We start from the raw sequence: 23,234 nt of genomic DNA on the forward strand, positions 1-23,234 counted from the left end.
ATATAAAGAGTTTGAAAAAAGGGCTGAGATACTGCATACATAAAATTGGTTAAAACAAATGTTACTGCAACCAGTAAATATTAGGATTGCAACATGTTAGAAGAATCTCACACTCACCCATATGCTATACCAGCCACACTGCATTTCTTGAATTCCATTATATTTCTTGTCAAGGTACCCGTCTTGTCAGAAAATAAGTATTTGACCTGAAACAATAAATAAAATACCAGTGATGTAAAATTTGCATATTTATTTCAGAGGAGTTTCATATAGCAATCATATATATTAGACTTATACTTACTAGTGAGTGGTCTAGTTAACATAGTTAACATGGGAGGAAGAGGGGTTACAGACACAGCCGGCTGGTAATGTTAGACTTATACAAGGAGTGGTCTAGTTAACATTGGAAGAAGAGGGGCTATGGACACAGCCGGCTGGTAATGTTAGACTTATACAATGAGTGGTCTAGTTAACATGGGAAGAAGAGGGGTTACGGACATAGCCGGCTGGTAATGTTAGACTTATACAAAGAGTGGTTTAGTTAACATGGGAGGAAGAGGGGCTATGGACACAGCCGGCTGGTAATGTTAGACTTATACAGTGAGTGGTCTAGTTAACATGGGAAGAAGAGGGGCTACGGACACAGCCGGCTGGTAATGTTAGACTTATACAAGGAGTGGTCTAGTTAACATGGGAAGAAGAGGGGCTACGGACACAGCCGGCTGGTAATGTTAGACTTATACAAGGAGTGGTCTAGTTAACACTGGAAGAAGAGGGGCTATGGACACAGCCTGCTGGTAATGTTAGACTTATACAGTGAGTGGTCTAGTTAACATGGGAGGAAGAGGGGTTACGGACACAGCGGCTGGTAATGTTAGACTTATACAGTGAGGAAGAGGGGCTACAGACACAGCCTGCTAGTAATGTTTAAGTTTTCTGTTCTAAAGCTACTTTCACCTCAAAGATGCTGCCATTTGTCTTCTGGATTTTTAGAAAAGGCAATGTGAATGACATAGGAAGCAGTGGTTTACATCCCACTTAATATCAAATAATGCACTAAAAAGACAAAGTGAGGCCAGTAAGTAACTTATTGTGGCATTTCCTGGTTTCCAGTTATCTACAATCAATTACTTTCATTTTATCTATTTATTTGATTGACGTGTTACTCACAACTATATTTCTTAGAGTACGTGGGAAGGTCTGCCAGCAACCTGCAGATGGTCGTGGGTTTCCCCTGGGCTCTGCCCGGTTTCCTCCCACCATAATGCTGGCTGTTGTTGTATAAGTAACATATTCTTGAATACGGCGTAAAACAAATAAATAAATAAATAAATAAATAAATATTACCTAACTGATATAGCCTACAGGTCTGTGGATGCAGAAAACTGGCTCAAGCAAAAGCAACAGCTTTTCACACCCATTGGACTGATGTAATAATCAACCATACAGACCTGATATAACCCAGGGGTCAAGTGAACAGACAGCAGTGTACTTTTACTTATACGACCACTCACCTGTCCAAGTTCCTCGTTAAGGTTAGAGGTACGAGCCATGGCAGGTGTATCTGTCTCTTCATGGTACATATCTATATCCTGGAAGAGTGGTAAAAACACAGGTGCAGGTTTTGTTAATGTTTAACCTTTAAGGACCTTCACAACATATAATACTGTGGCAGAACTTACAGTATGTCTAATCAACATCCTTCACAACATATAATACTGTGGCAGAACTCACAGAATGTCTAATCAACATCCTTCACAACATATAATACTGTGGCAGAACTTACAGTATGTCTAATCAGCATCCTTCACAACATATAATACTGTGGCAGAACTTACAGTATGTCTAATCAACATCCTTCACAACATATAATACTGTGGCAGAACTTACAGTATGTCTAATCAACATCCTTCACAACATATAATACTGTGGCAGAACTTACAGTATGTCTAACCAACATCCTTCACAACATATAATACTGTGGCGGAACTCACAGAATGTCTAATCAACATCCTTCATAATATATAATACGGTGGTAGAACTTAAAGAATGTCTAATCAACATCCTTCACAACATATAATACTGTGGCGGAACTCAAAGAATGTCTAATCAACATCCTTCATAATATATAATACGGTGGTAGAACTTAAAGAATGTCTAATCAACATCCTTCATAATATATAATACTGTGGCGGAACTCACAGAATGTCTGATCAACATATCAGTCCGTATATATATATATATATATATATATACATATATACACCTGTATTTTAAGTTTTGAAGCTCTTAACCACATGAATATGTCAGCTTTCTAGCCCTACACCCAGACTACAGTTTAATTCCACCCAAAGTAGCAGTATGTTACAATTAAGAACATATCCAATCTCTTACTTCATTCCTTTAGAACCTCAACAGTTTGAGTCAAGACATGTAAGAAATAATTCAACCGTTGGTTGCAGTGCAAACAGTCAATTGTCCTCACTCTAGCAGGTTAATGATTTATCGCAATGTTCTTTAATGGCATACATTAGAATTTTTGACCTCTACAATGGCTGTCAGGGTTTTAAGTGTGAAGGAAACTGGAGTGTCTGTGGTAACCCACTGACCTATAGTAAATGACAGCTGCATGGCTCTACACGTATTTAGGGCCCTATTCCAAGAGTTGTGTGACGTGACAGTTCCATCTATGCGATCTAAATGTCAGAGTCGGGGTCACCTCCCTTACCCAGTTGATGAAGATAGCTTGAATGAACTTAACCACCTCCAGGGTGACTTGTAAACTGATGGGAATCAGGTTATTGTACAGAATGATGAAGGTGAGGAAGTTGTAACCAAAATTACTGGGCTCCAGCTCTGAAAACAAACATGAAACATTGTGAGATTTTAGGCCCACAACAGTAAATTTACATCAGATTGCTGTATAAATGTCGTACTCATGAATTTTTCACTTATGTGACAGCAGTGAGGTTTGTGAGTGGTGTAAATTTGAGTAACCCACTGCCATTCACAAGGTACTTTTTCAACCAGTAAACACCTTTTTCCAGTGGAATTTATGCATACAATTATTATTATTATTATTATAAAGTTACCAAAAAAGATTTCCCTGTGTCATTAAAGATGTAAGCTTCATAAAACTGTGCAGATTATTTCTTTACACTCCATAGTTCTCTCAGAAAGTTTCAGACTATTAGTTGCAGTTGTGGTTGAAAAGGTTGAAGAGTTAGGGTATACATGATCAACCTAGCCTGAAGTCGCAGGCAAAGCATCAAGAGCTTGATTCAAACTCTTAATCTTACTGATCAAGGGCCTGTTGTCACGGTGATCCGGTGCTTTAATCATCCGAGTCAGAGAGGGCCCACAAAACACAATAATGGTACACATTTATGATACCGCAATTTTTACGCATGACATTTTGCTTTTACTTTCACCTGATGTTTAACACAAATTTGACAGTGAAATACTTGAAAGACAACCACCATACACGACTTAGAGAGAGATGGATATGTATGTAAATCCAAAGCTTACCCTCAAATCCCATGTACCAGTCCGTGTGCACGTGTTTATTGGTCCAGATTTTGTTAGCTACTGTGCTTATCAGGGACAGCGCAATTAAAATCGCAAATAAAATCAAAATCTGAAAACACAAAGAAAGTTACCATAAACAATGGAACTTGAATTGATCAACAGCACAAAACTAAGCAACGTTAGAGCATTGTGCCTTGTAAATACTGATTTATTTATTTGTTTATTTGACCGCTTCTTTTTGCTGAACTCAGGGATATTTCACTTGTACAATGGCGGCCAGCGTTATGGTGGGAGGAAACCAGGCAGAGCCCAAGGGAAACATACAACAGCCGGCAAGTTGCTAAGAGACATATCCATGTAAACAAATATATACGTGGAACTGCGCATGAAAACAGTCCTTCATTCAGCCACGCTGGACTGCCTTACCTGAATATTGGTGACCTTCTCTACGTTTGATCTCTTCAGCGGCGCTGAGGTAGAGTTCAGCATCAGCTTGCTTTCATGGCCGGTGTATATCACAATGCCTACATGGACAGACACACACACATATATCAGACATAGGAGAATGGTTCATGTTTACACAGAGTAAAGAATTCAATACAAACAGGGAAAGAATGCAAAAGTAATGCTTCAATAAGACTGTACATCAAAGGCAGCTACATGTTCTTCACTTCACAAAACATTATACATGTTATAAACCCAATGTTATTTCCAGAGCATTCAATACAAAATGTAGATTATCATTATGAATGAAGTTTTTCTTCTATATGTCAACAGTAAACAAAATTATATTTCATCATTTCAAGAAGGAAACTATGAGAGAATGCCTGGTTATTATTATTCATTCTGTATACCATAAATCACATAGAGTTTAGCCGAACATTTCTGGTCATAAAGTTTAGTCAATCTGAGTTGCTGGAAGAGATGACTGCTGTGATCGACAAGTCTCCTAGCTACATGTATGTTGAAACTTCAAAGACTATACCAAGTGAGTGAGTGAGTGAGTGCTTGGGGTTTAACGTCGTACTCAACAATTTTTCAGTCATATGACGACGAAGGAATCTTTAGGGTGCATGTACGTGTAATGTGCCTCCTTGTCACAGGACGGATTTCCACCGCTCTTTTATTTAGTGCTGCTTCACTGAGACGACTTACCGAAGGCAAGTAAGCCGCCCCGCCCGAGCCATTATACTGATAAGGGGCAACCAGTCGTTGCACTATCCCCTTCATGCTGAACGTCAAGCCAGGAAGTTACAACTTCCTCTTTTAAAGTCTTAGGTGTGACTCGATCAAGGATTGATCCTGGATCTACCGGTCCCGAAGCGGACGCTCTACCAACTGTGCTATCCGGGCCGGTGACTATACCAAGAGTTGTGTGAAAGGCTGGGATTAGCCATGATATCAATACAACTCAGCCGTTTATATCTGAATACTCAATAGGTTATAGTTTGGCAACATCCTCCTGCCAAATTTCCACATAACGAATGCTATTGTTAGATTATCAAGGTCTACACTGGTAAAGTGTGATCACGAGTTCTTATTCAAGCAATATGCGCGAATTACTCCAACAAGGGCAAACACCTGTAAAGTTGAACCTAATTGCAAGCGCTGTATTTATATTTGTAAACTATCTTCTAAAACGCATAACGGAATTTATTCACTTTACACTGGACAAATATTCGTCATTCAGTGATGTTTTGAAAGACCTACACGCTTATCATTGTAGGCCTATTTGTTCCTGATCCAACGTTTAACCTCAATCCGCCTGATTTGGCATGACATACTCTTGCAGACCATAAGTGAAACATGCATTCTGATAGAAGACATGTGCGGATGGTACTTGTGCTAACATTTCGTTGCTCACTGAAGCGTTTTGGCACAACTCACTTGGCACACCTTACGTGAGATGTGCATTCTCGCAGTAGCTGTGTAGCGATTCCACTACAGCCAATAGTGGCATGTTCAATGAAGCCTGAGCGTGTTTATTGATCTTGTCACAGGTATGTTCAATCATGTCAACACACTGCTCAGTCCAACCCCCCCATCTTGCCCACCCCCTCCTGCTGTATATAATCACCAAGAACCACAAATAGACACAAGAAATTAATGGGACACACTTTTTAAAATCATCAGCTAAATTCTACAAGATTTACAGTAGTCACACAAGCTGTGCACAAATGCCTACAATGAGCTTTGGGGTAGCAGTTTTATCTTCCAATAATCAACCAAGCACCTGAAAGTTTAGAACATACCAAATATCCACTTCGTGTTTTTCAGCATTGCACCTCGTAACAGAAGCTGGTCTGGTCCCAAAGGTATAGCCCTGGAGAAGTGAATTAAAAGCAAATCACAACAGACAGGCCACATAATGCACAAAACCAAAGGTTATATTTATTTACTTATTTATTTGATTAGTGTTTTACGCCGTACTCAAGAATATTTCACTTATACGACAGCGGCCAGCACTATGGTGGGAGGAAACTGGGCAGAGCCCGGCGAAAACCCATGACCATCCGCAGGATGCTGGCAGACCTTCCCACTTACGGCCGGAGAGGAAGCCAGTGTGAGCTGGACTTAAACCCACAGCGACCGCATTGTTGAGAGGCTTCTGGGTCACTATGCTGCGCTAGCGCACTAACCAACTGAGCCACGGAGGCCCCCCAAATGTTATACAAATATCTTCAGAGCATGTAAAGCTTACCCTAAGACATTTCAAAGGTACTGCTGATTTTGAAATACAGCCATAATTTGTGCGTCTGCAGCATTCCTCAGTGAGAAATTGGAAGTAATGAACTTTACAAACTATCATATCTATTACCTTTAAAATTACAAAAATAATTCAGGTACATCGTTTTTTTCATAATGAATACGTAGCCTTTAACGGTATTCATGCTAATGGGCAAAAAATCACTAACTTTAATGTGAAATGGAGACCAGGGCGGGTTTGGTCTGCGAACAAGAGGAGAGACTACATATATATTATCTACTTACTGTCGTCCCGAGGGTCGAATGTTACCCACAAAGTCATAGAGAAATCTATTAGGACACTCGCACTCCAGTGTTCCCCCTAATTCCATCAGATCCTGGTGGGTAAGGAGATTGGCAGTGGCTGGTAACCCCTGGGGGGAAAGGAGTAAGGCTCAGCACGAGTGCATACATAGGTGTTATAACTAACATTTCAAGACATATTTGACACTGTAAGAAACAAGCACACACTGATGGCAGAATAAGGACAGCTCAACATGATTCAAAGTTGAATTTTCATCGTTCTTCATGTGTGGCATTCAAATATCACTTGATCAAAATATCTAAACTACCTTTTAGTCATGTAGTACATTCTAGTTACATTACTGTAAAACAACAACTCAGATTTAACCAGGAATGCAAAAATCATCACATCAAAGTGTTCAAACGCACCTGTCTGATCTTCAGGTTTGTCTCTCCATCTAGGTTGGATGTCTCGATATAACACATGGCCTGAGGCTCACTGAAAGTGAAAATGAAAGAGATTTCTTATACACCCATAAGGTATAAATCTTTCTTGATACACAAGGCTTGTTTCACAAAAGATACTATTATTTATGTACTGAATTACCACCAAAAAAAGTGAATACAATATACATTATGTTGATGTTACTTGGCCATGTACTAATTGAATATTCCCCCAAAGGCGTCTTAGCATGTAGGAAAAGAGACACTCCATACGTGCATGTTTTGTCAATACCTGTAAATTAATCATTATTACCTGGAAGAAAGTAGGACAAGATCAGCTGGGAAGAAGTGATGGCCCACGATCTTAACGATGTCTCCCACAACCACCTGATTCCATTTGAGAGAGTGCCAGTCTCCGTCTCGTAAGACTGACAAAACAATTAACATATCTCATAATACTAATAAAACAATCGACATGATGGTGACAAAACAATTAACACATCTCATAATACTACTTAAGCAATCTACACGATAGTTACCATGTACATTTGTTGAACTTGATTGGTGCTTTAGGCTGTAAACAAGTGTGACCAGGCTGACCAGCTGGGGACTTGAACTAGCACTCTGGATTCTGAATCCACACTTCTACCACTGGGTTAAAAGGAAACTGTGCCACTTGGCACAGGGAGCAGGGTTGTTTATACAGCAGGGTGGGATGCTTTGGTGGACCCTATACATGTCCTACACTCCTTTCCTGGGTAGTCGTGTGGCCATGACTGGGAAAATGGGGGCTGAATGGTGGTATGTGAGCTCTATCTGGAGGGAAGCGTGGGTTCGAAACCTAGAGATTGCTAGTACAAATCTCCAGCTGTAAAGCCCTGTTGCACAAGACTTTAGTTAGGCTCACAGGAAGGGGAAAGTGGGGTAACACAAGTAAAGCATGATGTCTTCACCGCTATTTATAGGCTTACATCATCAATATCTGGTACCATTAATAAACACACCACACATCTGTAGAAAGACACAGAAGAAAAGTAAATGACAGTAAATTCTCTAATCTAACTAATACAATCACCAGTTTGTATATATAACTACGTATAAAAGCAATAAGTCTGGAAACCTAACGACCTGTAACTGGGAATGAGAAGACATGTGAAATACGTGTAACTACACCACACACATAAGTATATGTCAAATGTTTAATTTAAACATGCAGTCTTACTTCACAATGAAGATACATGTGATAAATCCCTGTAAAAATTATATACATGGACTGAACTAATGCACACTGCCCCCCACCCCTCCCAAAAAAAACACATACACAAAAAAACACACACACACACACACAAAAAACACACACACACAAGGTGACAGTGAGAAATAAGGTGACAGTGAGAAATAATGCGACAAAAAACACTTTGTACAGCATGATTCTACATTACAAGCTTTCCCAGAGTACTTCCCCATCATTAGGTCAAGTGGCAACTGTCCAGTGTCACATTATTTCCCACTGAACCTTCTCCATACCCACATCTACAGAAGGTGACTTCGATTTGTTTATTTATTTATTTGATTGGTCTTTTACGCCGTACTCAAGAATATTTCACACAACGGCGGCCAGCATTATGGTGGGTGGAAAGTGGGCAGAGCCCGGGGCAGGTGACTTCGACAGATATAATCAGATAACATACCACTGACCACTCTGTTGTTTGTGGCATCATCTGCTCTGTGGCGTTTCTGAAATAGAACAAATATGTCACCAGTTACATTACAGTTTTGTAACATTACCACTTCTGCCAATAAGATTATATGTATGAAACGTTCATTCCACCACTGTGTCAATCTATCCCCGTGAAGAGTTTGTGCTAATCTATTCATTTATTTATTTATTTCCAGGAATACCAGGCCAATGGTAAAAGGTCCCAATTACAGGCTCCATAAATCAAACACAATACATAAATAATATACATATATAAATATATATTACTTCCAACTGTTTTTCACATTTCCCAGACAGAACATTAAATAAATCACAAGGTAAAAAATGTATTCTTTTGACAGTGATGTGCACCACCAGAAATATATTATAATAACTAATTCTGGTAATGTTTTAGGCACACTAAAGAAGGTAACTTACAAAATCTTCTATAATTTCTTTGACAGCTGAGACAAAGAGGATGAGCATAAGGGGCACTGCTGTGGTGTAGCGCCCAGTGGGAGAGACATTGGGGATTTGCTGGAAACAGACATATTTAGAGGTTAAATACTCCATTTATGAAGATTATATGTACAAATGACCAAATGAAGTTTTTCTTCTTTTTTATTGCAAATACATTCTTAGTCACCCTTCACAAAATTTTACCAAAGAATAAATCCTGGTATCAATATTTCCAACTTTGATGATTTACTTCTCAAATCATTTCCACAGAAGTATTGTAGCATTAAACATATTCTAACCATTACAAAATCGTTATCTGTTTCAGGAAAGCATTTCCGTCCGTTATAGATAATCACTCTGTCCTGACCCACATGTAAATTGCAGCCAGTCTTTCCTTTCAGATATTGGCTTCATATGTACTGGGAACTTACCTGCAGTAGTGCAATGAAGAGGAAGAAAATATTGGCATACTTTCTGAACTGCTCAAACAGAAACTTTGGGAGGAAGGATATAAAACTATACTTTGCAGTGCTGAAACAAAAAGAAATTTATTAGAAGATAAATTTTTATGACAATGAGACATATTAAATGGAATTCTAGAATTGAAATTCCTGAATGAGTCAAAATACTTGACATTTCTTTAGCCCGACTAAATGAAAAGTAGTAAGTTTGACAGTGAACGATGTGCATTGTTTTTCTACATGGATTCATTTCAAATTGCTCCACTGGCACTTTGTCAGAAGAGCGGTGTCTTGTTACAAGTACATGTGCATCTAACTCTGTCAGGCTGGGCTGCTCAATCAGGCTACAACATACAGATAAACACCAGAAGAAGTTTTTATAGCTGGTGGCACCCCCTACATGAAATCTACCAACACATGACTGAGGGTGACTGTGCCCTGGGTAGGTTAGTGTGCACCCAGTGTTTACCTGATCTGGTTACTGCAGTACTTTTGAGGCTGTGGGGCGTTGATGTGGATCACACGAGTCTTCTGGGGCTCCACTTCCTCCGTCGTTTCTGACTCCGCCCCATCAGGAGGATGTTGGAACTCCGCTATAATAACAACATATACATTACTATGATGTCCTGATCTCCTTCTCCCTATTCACGTTGTATGATACATGTAACTGCATCAATTCACAAATTCATTATAAAACAGACTTAAATGAACTTTTAAAATGAAAACTGAAATAAACTTTTATTTGAATATGCACGGAAAAGATGCTTGTTTACCTGTAAATCAGTGAGCCAAAATTAGGATCTGCTGAGGAGCTTCACATACATGAAATTCTCTGATGATACTTACAGCGACCCACTTAATTAAATTTCAGCTGGATAGGTTAATGAGCTACATTTCTTCACCTGCCTAAGCCAGTTGGTTCCAAGCTGCGTATCAACACATCATTCTCTGCTCTAGCACTGCAGTGCTTGTGAATTAAACCGCTTTGTTTTATGAGCACAACTGAACTAAAAATGTCGCATATTACAGAAAAGAACACAAAAGGATATCACATGGAGTGACTTGTTTCAGGTGGGTAATGTTTCTGCAGCTCAGATTGCCATTGATCACAGCCTGGTCTACACTACATGTACCTGATATAAATGTGTCATGCACCCCCCACCTCACACAGAACCCATATACAACTACACTTAACTACATCTACATTATACCTTCTACACATAGAACTCTACCTACAGTCATTGGCTCATATATGTATACTGAGTATTTCACTGGTTCCTAACATAGGCATGCCAGTGTTACCACTACCATAATCAAAGATTGTAAATACCCTGCCACCTGGAAAAGAAAATGCAGTCCAAATGGATATGCATCACCCAATATGCATAAAGCAGAGCGATAAAGAAACGTTGTTACATCACAGCAATCAAAAGTGTTGCTATGTATTCAAATGTAAACATATATATTATAGATGCATCTCTTACATATCCCATTGGATGACACATTCCCCAGAACATTCCCACATATTTGACACGCACACTTGACTGTACAGACTGTTCAGGTGAAAGTAAAATATAAATTACCTATCATGAATGTACTCATAATTAAAGTTATTGGCTACATTGGCAGTGCTGTATATCCATAAACATTTATTAATTTCGGACAAAAAAGGATACATGTACGTATAGACCGTATCAAATTACATGTGCAAAATTGAGCAAATTGAAAAATTTATTACATGAACGAAACAAATTATGTTCAGCTGACAAGTACTCCTGATAACATCTTCCTTGTGAATGCATGTTGGGTTTTTATGTTCTACTTAACACTTTTTCAGTCATATGGAGTCATTTGTGTGTGTATTTGTATACTGCAAGTCCCTGTTGCAGAAGAACTGCTGCTTCCACTGAAGTATCATGCCAAAGACACCAGACATGACACCAAACCCAGTCACATTTCACTAACACCGGGCCTAAACTGTGCACTTAATGTAACAATATTAGGTCTATGTTTTGTGTACTGTGCATACACTCACTACAACACTAATGATACATTTGGGTGTTACTGTGGATCTATGAACTTCAAAACATTTGAATGCACTGATGTAGCTTTCTGTATGTGAGTAACTGTATGCAAAGAAATGCCTTCTGCTTTGAACAGATCAGTCATATTAACAAACTGATTTCACTTCCATCAATATCTGATCTCATGTTTCCTTCAATATCCAATCATCATATCACTGCTTGCAACACTTTGGGCCATGATATCACTTAATCAATCCCTTAATCCATATCACTGCCCTAAATACCTGGATTATTGATAAATCATGTCATTGTACTTACCGATACATGTACATCCACCCTACTGTCCTCAGCATGCTTTATCCCTTGATTCATAATTACCTTTCTAAGTGTTTCACAAACTCATCGTTTCCAGATCTAGTACCATTTCTGTACGTATCCAAATGTACTTGTATCTAATGGACCCATGGCCTCACGCTGAGAGTAGTGCATGACTGAAGAATCATGCCAAAGACACCATACATGACACTCCAGCCAGTGACTTGATCTCTTGAAGTACCGAGAAAAGGTTATGTTTTATTTTCGGAGTCTTATCTTTATTTTCGCATTTATACTCTCTGCCATACTCATAGTCCTTAATTATTACAGGTCAAAGGTCACACATGCATAAACCAAGCTTATCTAAGAAAGATATCAAGACATGAAGTACTGGAAATTATTAGAAAAAACAAAATAGAAATAAATTATTAAAGTAATCAGCAGAAAAACTGAACGAAGAATGATTGAAATCATGCATTCATGCTGTGCACATGCTGTAAAACAAGCTGACGTCATATGACAAACACATCATGCATATATATATATATATATATATATATATATATATATATATATATATATATATATCCCCTAAAAGTAAGATTTTTCTGATGTGGAGAAATGATAGAATAAAAAACAACTCGACTTTCTGACTTTGTGTTCGGACTGAAGTTTTGAACGTCTTGTTCTTATCAAGGAATGAAGTGTAACAGTTTGACAGGCTTTATATATGGGCATGTTTCCAGGGAGTAAACGGTCAATGGGACAATGAATTGTCAAGTACGGGCAAAGCCTTTTAAATAGCTATACACAGATATAGATCAAAAAGGATAATAATACTGATCGTACAAAAATCAAACAATGTAATACAGTTCATTATGTACATTAAACATGGCTTTCTTACATAATGTACAACAATGCATGGTTAATTAACACAGGTGTGATCAAATGGTTGAGACCTATGGCCGATGGCTTCCACTGATACTTAGTAATAAACTAAGTTTCTTTAACAAAGTCTGGTTTCCATCCTGAACTTTGTAAAATGGAAAAACTTTGAAAGGTGGTGTTAAAGAGATAGAACACTGTCTAATGTGTCAACTAACAGGAAGAAAACAGTGATTTTCACAGAAAATCTGTTGTCTGTGTACAGCTAGCGGGGATCTGTTAAATCTGTTGTCTGACCAGTGTATTGTACATCATATGCGTATATATCATATTTAGATTCACAGGACATGTTCATTTTAACAGTGAATGAGGAGTCAGTTGTTGTAAATTTAACACTTGGACCTTCCAATATATGGATGCATGCCCCACACCTGGGTTTGTTACATTTACCTACTTGCTTGCATTTCATTTGTTTTCTGAAAATGTGTCATCGTTAACATTTTATTCATGTTTGGGCTCCGTTGTTTACTGTTAATAATTGCGGATTTGGAAATGATATCTTTCATTTTGACACTATTGTTCAATATAGGTAACATATTCAGTATTATGGGGAATATATTATTGTTGGGATTGCAAGTAGATATACTTTTTTGATTAGCAGCTTGTGGTGAAATTTGTCTTAACACAATTATGGGGTGAGATAAAGCTTTTCTTATCCCAACGTCTATTAATCCCCTTGGATATCCCCTACAGAGTAAGACAGACTTTAATTCAGTAAGTCGCTCATTCCAAATGGTTGGGTCGACGACAATAGTACACATCCGTCTAGCCAGTGAATAAGGGATATTTTCCTATGTGTGTCTAGCGTGATTGGAGCCAAAATGAAGATAGAGTTGGGCATCAGTTGGTTTCCAAAATATATCTGCAGTAAAAATGCATCCAGATCCAACAACCAGAATATCTAAGGATGGAATACTGATACCATTTGCATCCATTGTAAAAGAAATTTGAGGATGCAGTGCATTAAGGATACCAAACAGGGATTTGATTGGACCATTTTTGATGGCCAAAAAACAGAACAATGACACATATATACATATATGTGTGTGTGATATGGGACTAGGGGAAGCTGTCAAGCATGCTGGGCCATGAGATATCTGTACCCTCAACATCTTAATACATAAATGGTACAACCTGTCTTGGTATATTCTGCCCATGTATAAAGTCTTGTAACCCATATTTTGAAACATTCTGAAAAAACTATTGGGTGTAGAAAAATAGTTCGCACAGATTTATTAATCTTCCCTCTTTAATGATATAAACAAATAATTTTAAGGGTCATATTCGTAATAATTGTATGCATCAATTCCACAGTGCTGTTGTGGGTGGAAAAGCATATCATGAGAAGTCTTTCAAGTGGCATAAGTATACAATTAATTTACCTGTGGTTATAAGAGAGGTTTAACAAAAGCTTTATCCGAAAGTGATCATTAATATGCAGGGCCTCACTTGTATGTTGCAATTAGACATTTGGCAACACTTTGGGGTCACATTTAATTTAGTGTGTGTTGTAGTCTCTCAACAAATATCAAAATACCACACTGCACTGCTTTTCCTCATCCAAATGTTTACAAACAACTTATATTGCTGAACCAGAGACAGATGGGAAAATTGGATAGCATATTCAGTTCACTTTTATAACTCATACATGCGCATAGAAATCCCAAAAAATAATCACCTTCCAACTTACATGAAAAACACGATCCCCACAAAAGTCCTCCCCATGTACGTGGGACAGGTTGTTGTACTCCGATGAAGTCACCACACATTCTTATGACGTTTTACATACAATGTATGACATGTATCCAAACTCCTCTACTGTACCTTTGCAACCTACTACGTTAAGCTCTCCATTACCATATCATGCTGATGTACACAAACATGATATACTTTTTCCACTCTCCTTCCTGGCAAAAGTCAATACTGTCCAATATAGTCATCAATAGGGATACTCAGTCAGGTTAAAGTCTAGTGTTTGTGCAACCCAATTACAAGGCACATGCATATTTATTTACACTATTGTTTACACAGTCAACAGTGTAACAGTGATACAACACAAAATATCAAAAGCCATACAAACATAATCATGCCAAAACAAAAGTGAAACAAAACATGCAGCTCCCACAGTGAGTTTGTATTCCTGAGACCTCCTAGTGTTTCACATCTGTCAGACTGGGGTTGGGCACATTAGCTTTACACAGACCCAGGCACAGGGGGGGTAAGCCTGAGATGTCTCTGACATGGTAACAGCTGAATCTCAACAGGTGAAACACTGACAGGTGCTTACTCAGCACAATCAAAACAGGTGTTAAATTCCCAGTGTTATTTCAGTTAGTAGAAGTAGTCTTGTTACTGGTTATTTAAGAAGCAGACCAACTCTAAATGTATACCATGAGTGCACCTTTAAACACATAGGACAAACTGAGTCAAACCAAAACAAAACTCACGTATGTGGTTTGTGTTTTGCGTCATATCTGTCAAAGGGGTTGACATCTGAAAGTGAAAGTCACAGAAATACAAGAAAAAGAGAAAGTTAAACATCTAAGTTATCATGCTGTAGCGTTGACAGGCCTGCGATGTGGTATGACTACTGTACACACCTGAAGGGGCAGCACTTAGCTCAGCTAACCAACCTCAGCAGGTAATGAATCACGGCCACACCCACAAACACGGTTCTAAAATCAAATCAGCCATGTACATAAAGTGATGAAGACTAAAAGAAAACAAAGGAAATAAAACTCACAATATAAATATATAAATCTAGTGACATCGTTTTACCAAGTTTTCCACTTGTATCATGCACGATCAGACTCACAATTCCATTGTTAATTAGAAGAGTTCGACGATCAGAATTAAACGAATCAAATCTGTTTTCAGTTCTCACTTGTTACATTCATTTTAACATACCACAAGATGCACACAATCAGCTACCATATGAATAATGAAAATAGTAACATGTAATAAAATACCACTGCAGCAGCAAAATATCCATGTGATCACATATAGCAGAAGTAATCCCCTCAATGTTAACGATGCAACATGGAACATACATGTACAATGTATGTGACTGAAGTCAAATAATAAATGTTAGCAAATCTTTGAGAAATAAAATAGGCCAACAGCATAGTGAGATGTGTTTGGTTCATGGAGCATGCAACCTCTCACAAGAGTTTGATCAGGTGTACAGAGTTAAGCTTAAAACGTTGCGAGAGGCTGAGTGCTGTGGTGGAAGATTTAATATACTGCCTCAACAAGCAGCGAGTGTGACGCAGTTAATCCCCTGGGTAGTTAATATCATTATGTATGTTAGGGTGTTATGATTGATGGGATGATGTAACCATGATGGATTACATGGAGTCTAATCTGCTAGTTTGTGGGTGGGGAGGGGGTTAACAACTTGTAAAGCGGTGAATTCGCACGGCCCAACGAAGTATGGCATGACTGCTTAGTTAATTAGCCATTCTAAATGCAAGTAGTGCACTATTTTAGCATTCTGTGTCAAGTCGAAACTGTAAAAACACAGTCTTGGTGTAAATGTACATGACTCAACTGCATATCCTAGCACATCTGTTTGTTTGCTTGAGGTTTAACTCAAGATTCAACAAAATTTCTTCATACACAGAAGTACATGTACCACAAGGGAGTCTCATATGCATGTGCCTATCTGTATACAAGTGCTGCCTCACTGAAATGCTACATCAAAGACACCATGCTGACTTGAAGCCACATCCATTCACAGTAACATTGTCCATTTTAAAGTCTTCAGCCTGGCAAGACTCTAGACTGAACGCGGGCCTCATGCTTACAACATGCTTACCTGGACATTCCAGGTAGTAAATAGGAACAAACATTTCAAGGTAATGCTGTGTAAAATGCAGGTAAACAATACATTAAACACAGCAGTATACATGTGTAATGTATCCAAGAAGAAGAGTATGTATTTATGTTAACATATACATACATGAAATATAATCTCATTTAAAAGTCACATGTATATATTCTAATCTGGTAGTAACTCCTTCATTCATCTACATGTACACACATATAACATACTATGACTAACCCTGTACCTCTTTTTCCCCCCCACAATCTGGTACCTCTCAGTCTCACATGGAGTGCATGCATAGTGTGGGATTTTACCAGTAACCCACACCCCAGACCTCACTACATGTAAGTCACAGATTTGTAACACATGTACATGTGCATGTATGTAACATAGCAGAAAATGTGTAATACTGTGTGGATTAATCAAACCATACACCTATACTTACATGTACATATTTCCTCAACCATACAGGCATGTACACATGGTAACAACTAGTAGTACTTACCTTGTTTATTATGACAAATACGATTCATGTTGTTATGTATATAAAGGGTATAAAATACAAGCATAGCTGATGAGATTTTCTGAAGAAAAACCTAGCATAACTTAAAGTTACTGACAGTTCAACATCCATTCATTTGGTCATGAATGAAGATCTAAACAGAACAGCTACACGTGTTACTGGCCAAATATGCCAAAAAACATGGATGGGGAAGAGGCACTCTTGTAAATGAAGCTGTCAATGTAGACACCAGGAAGCTCTAATGACATGAAATACATGTGTACTAATGTTGATGCTTTTCTTTAACTAAGGGCAGCATAAATCCTAAACACAATGTGCTAACATGCTTGTTTGGGTCAAAGTTCATTTGATTATACATGTATAGTCAAAAGTGTGTGTGACAGTGTATGAGCGTGTGTAAATACCCAAATGATATGTACACTACACACTGTCCATGTCTGTACATAGGCTGTTGATTATGTGAATCAGAAACAGGGTGAGGCAGACCAATCACAACATTCCCTTCAAATCACCCCACAAAGGTCACAAAGGTCTGCTACATCTGCAACAATGTCTCTCTGGTTTCCATGGTGATCAAGTTGCCAGATCAATGTTAGAACAGTTGCCCTATGTTTTCTTAACATATTACACACCAAACTGTCTTGAATGGATGACATCACTTTGACCTATTGGTTTACTCTGATGGGTGAGGGTAGGGGTAGGGGATTGCACCTTGGCACACCCGTGACAAAGCTCCTGATAAACCGGGGAGAGCTGGGTCCATACACTCAACATGACAGGTCCAAAGCCTTCACTTTCCAGTATATAAGCATTAATGAAAATAAGATGACCATATGTGTAGTTCTACCATCAAACTGAAATAATAACCTTCAGAAATGTTTGCAAATTTATTTGTGTGGGACAATAAGTCTCTCACTGCACTTTACTTCTGCCATACGATTCTAATATCTAAAGACATCGGTATATCCTTACAAATAGGGTGAATACAGAAAATAATATATATAAAAAAAACTGTTAAAGAAACTTGATATTTTTGTCCTTACTCACTACAACATTATACATTTTAGACATTTACTGTCTTGCCAATGCAGGAAATCTGGCATATTTTATGAAGACCAATTATTCTGAAGTACAATAAAATATTATACAACAAGCAGTTTAGAAATGAGTGGGGAAAAAAATAAGAAAAGGTTTATACAGAGAGCGTTATTTTATACTCATCCTGTCCATGGTGTCAACCCTTCCAGTTATCTACACTGTCTAGGTTCAAACCTGAATTCAAACTCTGTGTTTATATACAATGCACACATGCAACATCATATGACGTGCATCAGATGGACTGTGGTTTATGTGCATTTATGTGCATTTATGTGCATTTGGTACATGTAAAACCAAACATCACCCACAGGTACATCTGGGTGAACACTTAGTGGGACAATACTTACATGTACAATAAGCTCCGTACTGATATCAGAGCTCTTTACACTGGCCACAATCTAATCTTAGCTACAGTCAAAATATACTGTACTTTGAACCTTTAAATCTTTGCACCTGTTCAAAACTGAAACCTTTTCTGAAAAAGTACATTTTATCTGTTCTTTCTCACTATACACGGTGTAAGCTTGTGTTGTGTGCAAGCTGCTTTAGTTGTAGTTTTACTGCTTGTATTGTGTCTGTTTTGCTCCTAGATATAGATGTACATTAGAACATACATGTACCAATCCATGTATATAATATTACATAGAAAATACAGCTGTGCGGTACTTACATGCCGACACTCGCTGACAATAGCGTTAGTACACAACCTGCACAGCTCTGAATACAACAGTCAACTTGCACAGTGTACAGATTATCTTCTTTTTCTTGTGAGTGCAACAGAAGAGATTCATAACTGTTTTGAAAAATTTAGGTTGAGTTTATTTCTTGGGAGATATTCAGTTCAGCCTGCATTATGTGACCTGGCTGAATGCCTAATTCCCATATGGTATGAGTGTTTATTTTGTTTGTAATTAAATAGCTATATGCCATAGCATTCTTCAGGATTGAATGTATCTTAGAATTAAATACCACCACACTAATGGTGTCTAAACTTGCGGTCTGTGAGTCCAATGCCAACGGGGTGTCCAATCATTACACCAATGACTACATAGAGCACAGGGAGAGCTAACTGGTACAGTCTTCATCTCCTCTCCCTTCTGGAGCCCCTAAGGCTTTTTCCAACAAAGTGCTAAAATCAATACCAGTCAGGTAATCATTAGCCTGCCTGTGTGGTGACCAAAGCTACGACTCGACAGGTTAGATTGGTCTGTTGGACTGGAGGTCCTCATGCCATTCTAATGCAGTTACCGAAATTATTTCATGTCTGTACTCTACAATCTACACCATAGCAACACAATCACAAGAGCAGGTGTCTATCAGAAGATGGCAATTTTTGTGGTTTCCGAAGAGATGCGATATGTTTTGAGAGCCACTTGACCTAATCACTGATGGTCTATACCCTCATGGGTACAAATAGCCGAAACCTCTGATAGGGGCTACAAATGCCAAGTCCCAGCACAATATATTATGTATTAAGGTGGTTACAAGTGTCAATAACAACAGACAGGCAATGGTAGAGGGATGATGGGGCAGCCATGTCACAGTCAGAAGCATTCTGTACATACACATATGGATAGATAAATGCCAGCTGGTACACAATCATTATCTCCTTAGTTATCATTGTAGGCCACAGGCAAAATATCACACCACTCATTAACATCCAAAGGACATGGCATGATGCTGAGCAAAAAGAAATTCATTGGAAACTGAATTCAGATATACTGTAGCATTGTGGATTTATTAAATGCCTGAGGCAAAAGGCCTACCTATGAATGATGTACTGAAGCAATATCACATTATATATGTGAATAGGGATACATCTGCAATGAGCCTTAAAGGTTTAGGTATAAAATAGGACAGCTTGTCTAGTGATAGTAGCAAATGTACTTGTAGAATACACAGCTTTCTGCTTCACATATTTGGTTTGAATAGCTTCACTTTTAATGTTTTGGTTTGCCAGTTTATCTAGCAGCACATTAATTTGAACAATACACAGCTTTCTGCTTCACACATGTGGTTTGAATGGCTACAGTCACTCTCAGTGTAAACAACCTACCATACCATGGTGTAGGTTTGGGTACGTTTGTGCACAACATCCCCAGAGAAGAATAGACTGCACTGCTATGGGCAGGAGACTGCATGCAGTCTTGGTAACAAATGCTGCCTCATGAATATTCATACAACCATACAATAACACTACAGCCAGTATGGATCATAACAGTGACACAAATCATGCCATGTCCATAGCCTGAGTCAATAAGGCATTACAGGCACTAGTAAAATATTCATCAACACTCTGCATGCACAGTAATATGATGTATTAAATTTGTTCACTCACATTATAGTACAGGTGAATAGTTCTATTATTCACTGAATCATGAAATCTAGATTTTATTAAATTAGAGTTAAATGTAAATGTGCGATATCTCACCTCTTACATGTACAATCACGATATTGTGCATACACACATACATGTATACTGATACATTAAGACCTAAAAAGTGGCAATGTTATTGCTAACAATGAAAATACACCTTATGGCAACTTTTCATTGCTCCTCACATTATAATTACACAAGCTGCAAAAAAAGATAAAAAGGTACCTGTCAAGAGCTATCCCTTTATTTATAATCAATATGCCTCCAAAGCCATGCATGATTGCATCCTGCCTAAGTTTCTCTTCCCTTTGGCATAGTATTATTCACACAAAATAACAAGTCACCTTTCCTTTTCTTTGTCATTGCTGTTTGCCCTTGCACTAGCTTGGATGTCATGTACATGTATCCTTTATCATTACCTTACCACGATACTGCATATGGTCTTTAGAATTTGTACAACATGTAACCATATCCTTACAACAAAACCTCACAACACACTAAGGCCATAGAGGAATGCTGCTCCATGTAGCTACAGCTAATGACATTTACCTAACATTCTGCACACACATATCAGGGAATCTGGGAGAACTTCTTATAAATCAATGTAAACAACAGCAATGTACCTCACATGTTTATCTCTCGCAACAGAACACATAAAATTGCCTCTACATCAAAACAATGTACATGTGTATCTGACTACACATTTAAACTGAAACAGACACAAGCTACATGTAACATAAGTCAAATGAAAAGTAACCATGCACAACTTAATTCCTGCAATGACTTGCGTACATGTATGCTACAGCATGTTATTCTGCTGCTACTAGTTGCTAGTGCCACAACAAATATCTATACCATTATGTGGAACTAAATTTCCACTCTAGTCATACTCATCCCAGCTAAATACACTGTACAAGTAACTATAGAATAGGAACTTAGGAGAAATCCACCATCTCCCATGGACAATCATCTCACTTACCCAACAATGATCGCGCTGACAGTGCTAAATGAAATGAAATGATTACATGACTTTATGGAGACAAACTGATATAAACATTGGTAGGCACTCCACACTTTCCAGACACAGCGACACATGCATGGTATGTAATTTGGCATTTCTGGACTATGAGTACATTTCAATGCTTACACAAAACAATGCATGCTGTATCAGATTCTGGGTGTAGAGGGTCTCACCATGACCCCTTAGAAAGCAGAAAGAGGAAGTAATTTCACAAAATCACTGAATTTGAACAATATACATGTACACTGTACTGAAAAATTAAAAACTGGTGAATGTGATAAAAATAGATTTACATATGACAAGGTAAGTGTCACTTCAAGTTGTTAAATATGCCTTAAATGATACCATGAGAACTAGTGATGAGGAAAAAAATTTTAACACAATAAAAAAACACTACATGCAGCATTAAATGATATTACAGCTTAATATGCAATGAACTGATATTAAGACTTCTCAAAGCGAAATCAGGTGATTGAATTTAAGTGAGGTTTTCCAATGACATTTGAATTTAACTGCAGCCTGAGGCAAAATATTAATGAAAAGTTATATATACTCCAGCATAAAGAGCTAAGCATCTTATCACTCTCTGTACTGTCGACATATGTCAGAAGACCTCATCATTTGCATGCATGGTTAGTTTGTAACTGTACATATATGAAATGTGTTAGGCATTAGCTGTTCATCGCTTGAAAATTGTTGCACACTATCATGAATAGTAGAATGTTTTAAACTCAAGAAAGCCAAAAAATAAAATATGGTTCATTCCCTCAGTATAAGGCTCTAACATGTAAGCAATGTTCGCATACATTTGAACGTGCAAAAAAAAAGGGGATATGATGTCAGAGTGCCAAGCTGCATACAGTATGGTCCACAAAATCTGCCTTAAAGTTCTAACATTTGATTTTGCCTTAAAAAGTCTTAACAGTATTAATAAAAGTACTGTGACATGCCGTTTTCAACCATCCATTCAGGTAATGCTAACAATCATGTATTTTAATTCTGAGCTGTCTTTTTCTTTAAGCAGCTTTTTTGTGATGTATGACAAACAACACTTCCTAATCCCTTGTACATCTTGCTTTGCTATTATATTTTCAGATAAGGCAGACTAAGTGAAATTCAGACTGAAAAATTAAGTCAAGGTCAGGTATTCCATGTTCAGCATGTAAGTAACACCCACCACCCAATTTAGAACCCTTTCAAGACCCATAACTGTGCTGTGGTTATTACAACATGGCTGTAACTTCAGCAATTGCTGTGTTGTGAATCTGGGGCTGGCATGCCATTACAAAGTTCAAATAAATTAAAAGGTTGATGTCTGTTTTCAAAAATGTTTGAAATTCACCTGCCTCAACGTCTAATCATTGAACTGAAAAAGTCAGTCGGTCTGTTCCACAAAACAATTTGTGGAATGAAGATGGGCTTTAAATCCATTATAAAACACCTGCACAGTCCAATTTTTGGTGTGAATCGAAGAGAATAGGACTTGTGTTACAACTTCGGCAAGTATTAGCTTATTCCCGAGGGGA

The 23,234-nt window shown here is 38.0% G+C and overlaps 1 protein-coding gene across 7 annotated transcripts in view; it reads right to left on the minus strand.

Annotated features, from left to right (window-relative positions):
- LOC135472727 (probable phospholipid-transporting ATPase IA) overlaps positions 1-23,234 on the minus strand; it is a 59,407-nt gene that overhangs the window by 34,893 nt on the left and 1,280 nt on the right. For 6 of the 7 annotated variants that reach the window (XM_064752376.1, XM_064752372.1, XM_064752375.1 and 3 more), the window contains exons 2-15: positions 15,311-15,356; positions 10,049-10,172; positions 9,550-9,649; positions 9,098-9,196; positions 8,652-8,697; positions 7,274-7,388; positions 6,946-7,015; positions 6,520-6,647; positions 5,781-5,851; positions 3,955-4,052; positions 3,529-3,637; positions 2,729-2,856; positions 1,515-1,592; positions 118-206 (exon numbers count right to left, since the gene is read on the minus strand). In XM_064752376.1, coding sequence (XP_064608446.1) covers positions 118-206; positions 1,515-1,592; positions 2,729-2,856; positions 3,529-3,637; positions 3,955-4,052; positions 5,781-5,851; positions 6,520-6,647; positions 6,946-7,015; positions 7,274-7,388; positions 8,652-8,697; positions 9,098-9,196; positions 9,550-9,649; positions 10,049-10,172; positions 15,311-15,356 — 1,301 coding nt within the window. The remainder of the gene's footprint in view (positions 1-117; positions 207-1,514; positions 1,593-2,728; positions 2,857-3,528; positions 3,638-3,954; positions 4,053-5,780; positions 5,852-6,519; positions 6,648-6,945; positions 7,016-7,273; positions 7,389-8,651; positions 8,698-9,097; positions 9,197-9,549; positions 9,650-10,048; positions 10,173-15,310; positions 15,357-23,234) is intronic. The other variant, XM_064752371.1, reaches the window with a different exon arrangement.

Source organism: Liolophura sinensis, chromosome 8, assembly GCF_032854445.1.
Source record: "Liolophura sinensis isolate JHLJ2023 chromosome 8, CUHK_Ljap_v2, whole genome shotgun sequence".
Classification (NCBI taxonomy): domain Eukaryota; kingdom Metazoa; phylum Mollusca; class Polyplacophora; order Chitonida; family Chitonidae; genus Liolophura; species Liolophura sinensis.